The sequence below is a fragment of the Carassius auratus genome, chromosome 41, assembly GCF_003368295.1.
Source record: "Carassius auratus strain Wakin chromosome 41, ASM336829v1, whole genome shotgun sequence".
Taxonomy (NCBI): Eukaryota; Metazoa; Chordata; class Actinopteri; order Cypriniformes; family Cyprinidae; genus Carassius; species Carassius auratus.
Window position 1 is genome coordinate 7624793 of NC_039283.1, and position 12276 is coordinate 7637068.

The 12276-nt window shown below is 35.6% G+C and overlaps 1 protein-coding gene across 7 annotated transcripts; it reads right to left on the reverse strand.

Moving 5' to 3' along the window:
* Positions 1-1114: 1114 nt before the first annotated feature.
* Positions 1115-9744, reverse strand: LOC113060018 (coiled-coil domain-containing protein 106-like). 7 transcript variants are annotated; one of them, XM_026228791.1, is made up of 9 exons: positions 9633-9744; positions 8935-9007; positions 8745-8846; positions 7506-7691; positions 6893-6943; positions 6289-6504; positions 4957-5166; positions 4565-4868; positions 1115-2971 (listed from the first exon to the last, which is right to left on the reverse strand). In XM_026228791.1, exons 2-9 carry the CDS (start codon positions 8987-8989, stop codon positions 2947-2949), a joined length of 1149 nt encoding a protein of 382 aa, XP_026084576.1. In that variant the 5' UTR covers positions 8990-9007; positions 9633-9744; the 3' UTR covers positions 1115-2946. The 7 variants fall into 7 exon arrangements, with proteins under 7 accessions (XP_026084576.1, XP_026084570.1, XP_026084574.1 ...); XM_026228785.1 differs by having other exon boundaries at positions 8935-9012; XM_026228789.1 differs by having other exon boundaries at positions 8935-9072.
* Between the last annotated feature and the right edge of the window lie 2532 nt (positions 9745-12276).

The window sequence follows — 12276 nt, forward strand, 5'->3', positions numbered from 1 at the left end:
TCTGTATTCATTATTTGAACCAGTATTATTAACAATGCACACATAGAGGTTTTTTAAGATTGATAACCATGCTACCATGACTAGGGCATTTCACTCCTAGTTGGCAAAGTTTATGTAAACAGACATATTTTCCCACATACTGTATAGAGTTGTATTACTAATTAAGTTTCCTTATAGTACTGATAAATGAACTCTACTAGTTAGCAAATGTCTCTAAGCAACAAGTTCCTAGTAGATACTAATGCTGTTATGTCACAAGCTGAATTCAAGAATTGCTAATGGATGTTTTGACAACTTTAGGGCAAAAACTCATTCAAGATTCTCTTCTTTTTATTCAGGTTGGGTGGAAGGGACTCGTCTGTCAGACAGACAACGTGGTTGGGCCCCAGTGTCTCACCTGGAGACAATAGTCAGTGACAAAGCAAGAAAGCGCAACCTGCTGGACACCGTGAAAATTGCTACAGCGGCAATGTGAAGCGATCAATGTTCTCAAGTGGACTTTTTCAACCACTATTTTTAAGTATTACTTTAAAGTCTTATGCAAAAAGGTCTTCAAGAACTTCCCAAGGGTTTATGTCTTAACTTCATGGGAAGTTTCTATTTATTTTGTGTGTACACCTAAGCTGATAAGGGTGATGTGGGTGTTATGGCCTCGCCCATGTCAGGGTACTACTCCACACCCTGCGAAAGAGTCTGGTAGATGCTGTATTAAGGCAACTGAACTCTTTAGATATCCCATGGACGAAAATGGACCTTGCAATTTGTGCAAATACAGCCTGCTCCAACTGAGCTTCCATGCACCTTCCATAGTTTTATATAAGGACTCTTTTATGAATGGAAGTGGGGAGTCACTCCTGGGCAAGAAGTATGGACTACAGTTTGTTGTCCTTATAATGAGCTAGCTGTCTAGCTGAGGAACCAAGAAATCTGGATATAGGACACCTGCAGCAAAACTACGTGTTCTGTGTTATATATAAACATCAGGTCCCCTTCAGTGTGGCGTATAAATGCTGTCAGACTGCAGCCTCGTGGGAATTCCGTTTGAAGAGGAGATATTGTTGTGCACCAGGACACACGATGCAAAGGACAAAACTATTACCAATTCGCAAAAAACTTGGACTTTAACACAGTGCAAATTTTATTTAGGATCATGAATTAAGGATGGCGACTTTATAAGACCAAAAGGTTTACAATACCCAAGGTTGTCTACAATGTACATAATGTAGGTTTTTAACATAAAAGCTAAAAGTATTGTTTTCATGGAATAATTCCATCTCTGCTTATAACTGTAATTTGCCTTCAAAATAAACAGATAGTTAGTTTACTGAAAGAAACATTTAATGGTTTAGCAGATAGGGTTTTTAGTTTTATCAAGAGCACTTTTACTGTAGGAATTATGGGAAGGCCATTAGGTAGCAAGACCTTAAAAAAGAAGAATCAGAATGAAAGCGTAAAGTGGCACAGGATTCAGTAGGAAATAAAATACTTTAGTGTGATTTACAACACGAAGAATTAATGAACATTTCATAAGTGTTTCTTTCAGTATGACAAAAAAGACTAGACTATAAACCGCTTCTTGGCTATATGGAAATAAACAACTGACAGTGGAAAATGGTTTTGTGATCAACTAAACTATCCACAAATGATTGGTTCCTGAGGTGAAACCGAAACCTACTTGAGCCCTGACCCGTAATCAGTAGTAGCAGACAGGAAACTTACATTAAAAAGATACTGCAAATACGGTAACACAACACAATTAGATTCAATTTGTTAGCATTAGTTCATGTATTGGGTATTATGAACTAACAATGGAAAATAATTTCAGAATCTGTGTGAATTTCTACATAGACATTTTTTGATTATGAATAATGCATCATGATGGGAGTAAATCTTTTAGTTTATGACATTTAATGTATTAACTAATGTTAATACAAAACGAAAACTATTTGTAGTGTTCCCGCAACGTTATCTGATAGTAAGGAAGAAAAAGATTGTGATGTAAAGAGAAGCTTGCTGTTTGTTTATTAGCCACTTGAATAGTCTAATCTCAAGCACACTGCATCCTAACAAACACACAACATGCATTCAGACATACACGGTGAATTTAGACACACAAACACACACACTCATGAGAACTTCAGCGCCAGGAAGAACAGGAACATGTCTACACTCACTCCCTCACATTACATCATCTGCTATGCGGTACTAGACTAGACTAGTAACACTACCAACTGTTTTAACACGTTTCATCACTGATTTACACTATAAAAACTTTTTACATGCTGAACAGTCAGTGTCATCTAATAGGAGACGGGCCGTGATTAAGGGAGACGCATGCACAAACACTCCACTGAGAACATACAGGTGCCGCTTGCAAAGAGTAGCACGGTGTTAAAACGGGAGGAGTGCATGTGTAGATGCGTGCACCACTTTTTAAAAGGACCTACATTTCAAAAGTCTTTCAGTGTGTCAAGTAAGTGCTATGAGATAAGGAGAACCGGGACACACACTCGGGACAACTGAAAGGATCAAATGACTCAACAAAGAACTTCTGAGCAGCACACATTGCAAAGAGCTACACATCACAAAGGGCTGATGCTGCTGCTGCACATTTTGGACTGGTTTCAAAAGTGTCAACTGAGATTTAACCGAGCAACCGTTAGAGGATACTACGATGTCTGATGTGAAATAATGAGTTTGAGAACTGAGTTCTTTTTTAAAATGGCAAACCTGAAAGCATAAGTGTGCAGCCCACCCGCAGCTTTGAGCGTCCAGCTCTATGAGTGAGTGAACAGAGGTAATCGTAGAGTTGCTTCAGAGTACAGCGGATCTGAACTGCATTATGTGGAGGTTCAAATGGGAGACGTGTGTTCTATGGTACATTAAAATACAGTGAAGGGGTTTCACTGTACAGCAGGATAAGAATCAACCCACTTATTCCTCCAATTACCGATTATCCGTTCCTTTCAACCTGGAGAAGCATGAAAAAAAAAAAAAAAACAATGAATCAAACGGTCAGGGTTTTTTTTTTTTGTTGGAAGTGTTTGTCAATACAAGATTTTGTGCTTTATGCAAGACTGTATAGTTTCTGAATCATTCACAAATTAGTTTTTATCGAAATTGCCACATTGAATAAAATGCGACAGATTACGTAAGAATGGTTTCATGAATGATTTACACACATCGTTTATAACTCGCTGATAAAAATAAAGCTCTTTCTTAAAGCTACATAAAAACCAGAGGCTTTTAATAAGAGTAGGAAAAACAGTAAGCTAATATTGTGTGTGTGTGTGTGTATATATATTGATACTGTATAGGTGATCAACCAATATTAGTGTTTTTTTTTTTTTACCTTTTAATCAGTTTAAGTTCACAATGGATATCGATATGATTTTGCATATTCAATTGTGTATGCCCATTTTAACTATGTTTAACTATTTATGACCCTGGACCACAAAACCAGTCATAAGTGTAAATTTTTCAAAATTGAGATTTATACACAATCTGAAAAGTGAATAAAAAAAGTGAATAAATAAATGGATTTTTAGGAATGGACAATATTTGGTCAAGATATAACTACCGTATTTTCCGGACTATAAGTAGCGTTTTTTTTTCCCCATAGTTTGGCTGGTCCTGCGACTTATAGTCAGGTGCGACTTATTTATCAAAATTAATTTGACATGAACCAAGAGAAATTAACTAAGTGAAATGAACCAAGAGAAACATTACCGTCTACAGCCACGAGAGGGCGCTCTATGCTGCTCAGTGCTCCTGTAGTCTACACTGAAAACATAGAGCGCCCTCTCGCGGCTGGAGACGGTAATGTTTTCTCTTGGTTCTTGGTTCTAAATAAATGCGACTTATAGTCCAGTGCAACTTATAGTCCGAAAAATACGGTAAGAAGATATTAAAATCTGGAATCTGATGGTGCAAAAAAATCGAATTAATGAGGAAATCACTTTTAAAGTTGTCCAAATGAAGTTCTTAGCAATGCATATTAATAATCAGAAATTAAGTTTTGATATATTTACAGTAGGAAATTTACAAAATCTCTTCATGGAACACGATCTTTACTTAATATCCTAATGATTTTTGGCATATAAGAAAAATCTATAGTTTTGATCAATACAGTGTTTTTGCTATTGCTAAAAATATACCCCATATTTATTTCAATTAAATTTGCTCTCATCTAACAAATACCGGTACTTAATCTTTAAAATCACACTTTCACAATCGCAAACAGTTATTTGACAACACCGATAAATGTAATGTTTAGCCAATTTCAATTGTAAATTTTAAGTTTCCATTTAAAACAACCCATTTTTGTCAGCTTATCACTATCGGCAAGAATGTTAAAACCCGTGCATCCTTATTTAATATTGATTATTAGAGAGTATATTTATTAATAATATATTGATTTAACTATATATCCAATATAATCCTTAAGTACATACAAACAAAAAGTTCATTTTAACTCCTTAGTTTCTCAATTATATAAATTGTCTAACTCCTGGAAGAGTGACAAACTTTGAAAAGGAAGTGTTTGAATGATTGCTGTGTGTACCTGTATGAGATGGGCAGGAGGAGATTGTTCTTCTTCAGAGCTTGCACTTTGCTGAGTGTCTGGGGGTCGAGGGCGATGTAACAGCGTCGGGCGTAGTCCAGAAGCTTCTCTTTAGATGGGTCAAACTCGCCCACCTCCGCCACCTTCTCTGGAGCCACCAGCAGAAGCTCAGCGATGGGTGTGGTAGAGGCCACCGTATTACGATCAACACCGTGGATCTGGAAGGCCTTGGACATGTTCTTTAACCTCTGGTATGTTAGCAGGATCTTTTTATAGCGGAACAACACACCTGCCGCATCTTTCACTAGAACAACAGCAGAAAGGAGAGCGGGATGAAGAAAGAGAAAGCCACTTGCTTGTCACGTTTGCCGACTCTGAGCTGTCACACTCACCTCTCTGTCGTTCTCTCCCTCTGGCGATCCTGAAAACCCTCCTTCTCTTCAGAGCCGGATGACCGCCGCTGGATCTTACAGCTGTGCCAATGTTCCGAAGTGACATGCTGTCCGTCATCACGTCCTCTCTTGACATCATTTCCTCTTCCTCAAGGTAGCTATCCTCAAGATAGTCATCCTCTTCTTCATCTCCCACAAGAGAGAGGGATTCTATGGCAGCACAAGATACTTTACTCAAGCACTAATGTGATGAGAAATGTTTCTTAAGCACTCAATTAGACAGATTTCTGGAGAAAAATCAACTTTGACATCACAGGAATTAAGAATTTGAATTTGAAAGGAATTGAATTTTTACTGTAATTTTCATCAAATAAAGGCAGCCTTGATGCACATGAGAAAAGATTATAAAACTGTACCAACCCCAAACTTCTGAACAGTAGTTTATTGTGTCCTGCATTGTGTCCGGTAGTGTAATCTTAATTTAGCAGGTGATATAACACCATTTTCATAATTACATCAAAGCCTAATAACCATGCCCACTTGACACGGAATATTAATTTTGAGTTAATATTGTGTCCAATGTTTTAGCAATTTTAGTTTACATCTCATTTGCATTATATGATATACGGTATGTACACTACCCGCAGAAAGTTTGGACACAACAATTCATTTTTAACTATGATTTTTTATTAATAATGTTTTAGAAAAATAAATAAAAAAAAACACTGAAAGAACATACATGGAAGTATGGGAATTATGTAGTGAACAACAACAAAAAATCAACACCTTTAATTGTTCATTCCCAACCAATTTCAAAGCTTTTTATGGAATATAAAATGAAAATTTGAAAAAGTTGTGCAATCGATTTCTTGCGATACAAATCATTGCAAAACAGTGCAAAAATATTATATTCTCCAATATTTAGTAATAGCTTATCAATGGTGACTGTCAGTTTATGTGCATATGGCAATTAAACATGTAATCAAACAGACGATGAACACTATTAATAGCAATTATTACATGATGCAATCAAACTTATTTCAGCATTTGCTAGTTCTGTATTTTATTTCAGTTCTGCTGAATGTTTATGTACTATTTTCATTTTAGAATTTTAGTCCTTTAAGCTTGAGCCTTTACATCAAAAGATTTGATCACCATCATCAATGATCATCAGACACGTTCGTGGACCACTACAAAGCTCAAATTATGAAGAATGATGAAAAACTGATGACAAACTATATATATGTTTATTGTAGACATACAGTAAATCATTTAAACCAAAATTACAATGTACTGCAAATACAGGTTGAAAAAGTCCACTTTGAGACCCACCTTGCAGTTCATTGAGGGACCTGTTGTTTGTACTGCAGCTGCTGCCGGTGCCCTGCAAAAGAGGCTGAGGATGTGGAGATCCATACATGGGATTTATCTGAGCACCGACTGGACCAGGGACAGAGCTCAGGGCCTTGGGATTGGCTGAAGTCTGTGGGGCGGGCCTCTGCTGGAATGACTGGCGGCTGGCCAGACGCTGACTCTCCACTTGTTGATCTGAAATGTTAATGTTCAAGTTAATGAGTCAAGTTATTTCTGTGGCATAAGGCTTAGACTAGTTTTACAAGACTGTCATCATAACTGAAACAGGTGTGAGTTAAAACACTCAAATAAATGAGCTTATGTGATCTAAAACTGAAATAAAATTCAATTAAACTAAATAGTAAGATTTAAACAAACAAACAAACAAAATAAAGACTATAATAAAATGACGAAAGAACATACAATTTCTAAAAAAATTAAACTAAAATGAAAGTTGAAAGTATAAAAATAAAAGCTAAATCAAGATATTAATAAAAACTATAACAGTTTAAATAATATTAAAATAAAACTGGTTATACATCAGATGAGTCTAATGTAGAAAGTTAAATAAGTATCAATTTACCTCGATCATTTTCTCTTCTCCTTCTCCAAGAAAAACTCCTGGAATCATTACCTGCAGGAAAAAATAAAAAAATCTGTTTTTCTTTCCATCAGTTTGTATTGTGGGCAATCTGTATTAATACCCAGCCTGACGTCTGCATCATATGATGATTTACTGCAGCAACGATCAAAAGAAAATGAACAAGAACATATTTAAAAATAAAACGTATCACCTTTCTTTCTGTGGACGGTAACAGCATATTCCATAACACACTTAATATGTATAGAAATAGGACATGATAGGACATGTAAGCAGCTGAATAGTAGATTGGAATCAGATTGTAAGATAGTTTTCTGAATATGCCCTTATAAGCTTTCAGTACTGATTTTATTTGATAAATTTAGATATTCAACTTCCTGTCTTTCACAAGTATGCATGACTGATGAAACTATGTAAATGAAATAGTGTTGACGGGAAAAGGCAGAAACTACAATGAAACTACAATGAAACATGACAGAGCTCTCCCAAACATTCCACTGTTTCTCAAATGAACGCACTGACTAACTTTTCTCGTGTCACTAAATATCCTCTGATAGCTCAGTGTTCGCTCACTCTCTGTCTCCTCTCCTCTCACCGTTGCTTTCCTGACTCTTGGTCGAGAAGATGAACCGATCGAGCTGGCAGCGCAGGAAGTCCCTCTCCTCTTCCAGGTCCTCGATGCGTTTCTGCAGCCATGAATTTTTCTCCAGTGAGATCTGCAGTTGTGTGCGCAAGTTAGTGATCAACAGGTACGAGCTGCTCGGTGCCGGCGGATCACTACCTGTATGACAACACAAGCAAATATCATCAAGTGTTGACAAATACAACACTTAAAGGGATAGTTCACCGAAAAATTATATTGTATATTTTACTGCCCTCATGTCGTCCCAAGCCCATAAAACTTCTGTTGATCTTTAAAACCAAAATTTAGATATTTAAAATATATTTTCATCATTTATGCACATATCTCAAACCTAGCTACTTTAAGGTAACACTTTATAGTAACTTTCATTAATAAATCATTAACAAACATTATATAATGCTTATCAGATTATTAGTTAGTGTGTGTGTGTGTGTGTGTGTGTATGTATGTATATACATATACATATACATATATATATATATATATATATATATATATATATATATATATTAATAAAATGTGAGAAAATTTGCTTATTAAAATTTGTAATAAATGTTTTAAACATCACATAATGTAATCAATAACATAAATGTAATTATTATAAGGGAATAAGGTTTATGATTCAAGGAATATTCCATTTAATTATAGCAATTAATGATAGATGATGAATTAATAATTGCACCAATTTACAATCTGTTGTGTTTAGCAAGCATTTAGCTAAACTTTACCAGCCACCCTTTACACAAACCTTGTTACATAAGTCCAAAACCCCAAAAGATATTAAATGATTAGTAATCATTTATAAACATTATTTAAAGTTTAAATTATATAAAGTTTTCAACTTTAAATTGGCTACTGCAAAAACATGAACAAATGATTAATAAATGAGTAGTGAAGATGTGTGAATAGGGTCAGTTCAGGTCTTCTGGGACTATTCTGCTATTGAGATGACTGCTCATAAAGGTATTAATGATTAGTAAACATTTATAAACATTTGCAAACTATGAACAGTTTCCACTTTAGATTGGGTGCTGCAAAAACATGAACAACTGATTAACAGATTATTTGTTAAGATGTGTAACTAAAAAGGTCTACACAACAAACAAAGACCAACAAATGATGATCACATGAATTTCAATTTACATTAAATAATCATACAGTATGTTAATCATTAAGGTAAACTCAACTGACCATCAAAGTTCTGGTCATTCTGGTTGTAAAAGCCTCCCTGCTGATCAAAGTGGTTGTCTTCAAAAGGAATGGAGATTTCAAAGGCATCCTCATTCTTGGGAGCTGGAGAAAGATGATAAATTCATACTGATTAATACTTCAGGATGGATTCTGATTGTGCTGTGATTAGAGCGTGTACGCGCGCACTCACTCTGAAGCTCTCGGGAGCTCGCATGCTTCCTCGAGGCTGAATCCGCATCGTTCATATCTCCGCCTGTTCAGATCTGATCTAGATCGAGACACAGAGAGTGGCCGTCACCCCAAAAATACTCACATGTGCTTCGTTTCTCTGCAGAACATCGAATGCAGATGCGGCAACACGTTACAAAATAAACAGAGGGATCGTCAGATTTTCTACCTCCCATTAAAACAGATGGTAGCATAATTCGATAGCTAAAAGCGCTAACTTTACCAAAGAAATCTTGCTTCCAGCGTAATATTAATAAGGCTTTATTAACATGTACACCAATTCCAACCCTAACGGGATTAAAATACAGCATAATCTGATAGCTAGCGTTATTTATCAGATCAAATCTCCCTCTCTTCCTTGAGAACTGACTGTCACTATCTTTCTATCACCCAAACACCAGCCATCCACAACCAAAACATTGATAACAACTAACGTACATAAACACGTTATGACATGAGCTGTGCTCTTCTTAAAATGAAAAGTATTCATGGTCGATATAGTGCTGGAAGGATAATGCACCGTTTGTTTATTTGCATTAAGATGACTAGCAAACTGGCTAATCTTTAGACCTTTCCATACTGAATGTACCTAAATAAAGACAAATAAACGCAGTATTGCTGTGAACTGGTAGCGTGAAACACGTACAAACCGTCGCTCACTTGTGAGCGTGCTCCCTTGTCACGTATTTGAAGCGTGTGTCAATGCACTCTCATCTGTCTGTGTTTGTCTGCTAACAATAACATTGAAATCCCACTCAGCAGCAGAGCTAAAAACAACGTGAAGGAAGACAACATTACTGTACGCTCAGCACGTTCAAAATAAAAGCCTTGAGAATTTATTTATTATTATTATTATTATTACTATTTTTTGGAAGTCACACACAAGTCTGCACACACTGAATGCACAATAGTAATTTAGCATTTGCATTAGGCTATATAGAACAATTATAAAACATATATCTTAAAATACTTTGGTCAGTTCAAGAATAATTTATGAACTGGTATAGTAGAGTAGCTAGTAATTAATTAATTAATTAATTATTATTTTTATTATTATTATTATTATAGTATCTTACCCAACACTGTGTATAGCAATAGCAAATAACCGATGAAACGTCTGTCCAAATAACCATTGTTGCAAAACACAAGATATTTGTAATATGTAATCAGGACAATTTTGGTTTAATCACAGAAACGCAACAGTATGATGTTCTTTCAATTTAGTACTAGCCTAATCTAGTTTGTAAGATGGGGAATGACACAGCCATGAGGTTTTGTGTAGATTACTTTGCTGCTGATACGGTAAATGGTGTTGCTGTACCCTTGAACCAGTCTGTAGTTTCGCCCTGTCATTCTAACACACACACACACACACACACACACACACACACACACACACACACACACACACACATATATATATATATATATATATATATATATATACATATACACACACACACACACACACACACATGTTTAGTTTTGTGAAAAGTGGGGACATGCGTAATGGTTTTTATACTGTACAAACTGTATATTATATCGCCCTACTCCTACCCCAACCCTACACCTAACCCTAACCCTCACAGGAAACTTTTGCATTTTTACTTTCTCAAAAAACTCATTCTGTATGGTTTATAAGCGTTTTGAAAAATGGGGACATGGGTTATGTCCTCATAAGTCGCCCTCTCCTTGAAATACCTGTGTCATACCCATGTCATTATACAGAGTTGTGTCCTGATATTTCACAAAAACACGCCCACACACACACACACACACACACACACACAATAATTCAATAGTTTATTATACTTAGTTATCCATTTCGGAAGAAGGTGCAGTTCTACAGAAATGAATAGAATAACAGAATGATTCACTGGTTAACCATTAAGATCTGTCAGAAAAATGATTAAACTGAATGAGAAGAGAGCCGAATGAAAGACTGATAGTGATAGCAGTTACTGTGAATGAAATGTAGATAAGACACTTACTTTGTATTGTGATAGGGATACTTTGTTATTTAGAACCATTGCTAATGTTGAATAAAAAAGTGCATTTTTGATCTGTTGAGAGAGTAGATGAGTGCTAAGAGTTTTGACATGTACAACTCTTTTTTTTTTAATTGTACCAAAAAAATAAAATAATAATAATAATAATAATAATAAAAATTGGTAAAATACATTTTATGCATCAGATTTGTAACTTTTTAATCCCCTCTCCATGGTCAGGTTTTTACATTAAAGTAAATTATGAAAAGGGGGAACAGCATCCAGTTGTGTAATAAAAGGTGCTATCATCCTGAATGGACACATACTACACGTCTGCTAAAACATTCTTTGTCAGATCTTTATGAACAATTACTAGGTATTCTCACAAAGAAATAAATGTGCTTTTTTTAGGATGTCTGGAAACTAAAGACAATGATCCCAATGACGGATTCTGGTTTAGTAATTATATTGTATTTTGGCATTGTCATGGCATTGTCATGGTAAATAAACTTATAAACAGAGGTTACTAAGTCAAGCCCAAATTGCTGTAGACTGATGATGTCATAAATCCACCTCTATGTGCGGTTTCTTTCCATTTGTCATCTTAGTTTGAAGATGACGAAGATGAAGGTAATCCAAATAACATTTAAATTATCCAAAATGATGAAGATTCTTTCAAAACGCAGGGTAACGCAAGCAGCATACACAACTATAATAACCGACCACCAAAGGAACGGAGGAGGGAACTTAAAGGGGTCATATGATGTTGCTAAAAAGAACATTATTTGGTGTAATGAAATTTGTTAATGTGATTTAAGGTTCAAAAAACACATTATTTTCCACATACTGTACATTATTGTTTCTCGTTTATGCCCTGCCTTCTGAAACACATGATTTTCACAAACACTTATTGGTCTGAAAATAGAGGTGTGCTCTGAATGGCCAGCTATCTGGTGCATTGTGATTGGCCGAATACCTCAAGCGTGTGACGGAAAAGTTACACCCCTTAACATATTTACTTTTATAAAGAATATCTCTTTAGGTTTAAATCTTTAGTCTTTGCAACTTTACATATCTTCTTTATTCACCAAGAGCTTGTAACACTCCAAAGGGAAAGGAAAAATTGAAATCGCATCATATGATCCCTTTAAATGCACAGACAAGAGAGGGACAAAATGACTTAAGTAACAGGACACAGGTGAACAGAATAAACTAATCAAGGGAAATGAGTGCACAAAACTGTCCAGGATCTTAAAGACGCCAAAGCACAGTGCCCTTAACGCACACTAAATCCACACTATTCATGTTCCTAACTT

What these genes read in the sequence shown, in the direction of transcription:
- LOC113060018 (XM_026228791.1), bottom strand. Translation starts at nt 8,989, where the DNA reads ATGAACGATGCGGATTCAGCCTCGAGGAAGCATGCGAGCTCCCGAGAG. An exon ending in AGGGAGAGAACGACAGAGAG is followed by an intron (nt 4,869 to 4,956) that starts GTGAGTGTGACA and finishes CTGTTGTTCTAG; the next exon opens with TGAAAGATGCGGCAGGTGTG. An exon ending in CTCCTGCCCATCTCATACAG is followed by an intron (nt 2,972 to 4,564) that starts GTACACACAGCA and finishes ATGCTTCTCCAG; the next exon opens with GTTGAAAGGAACGGATAATC.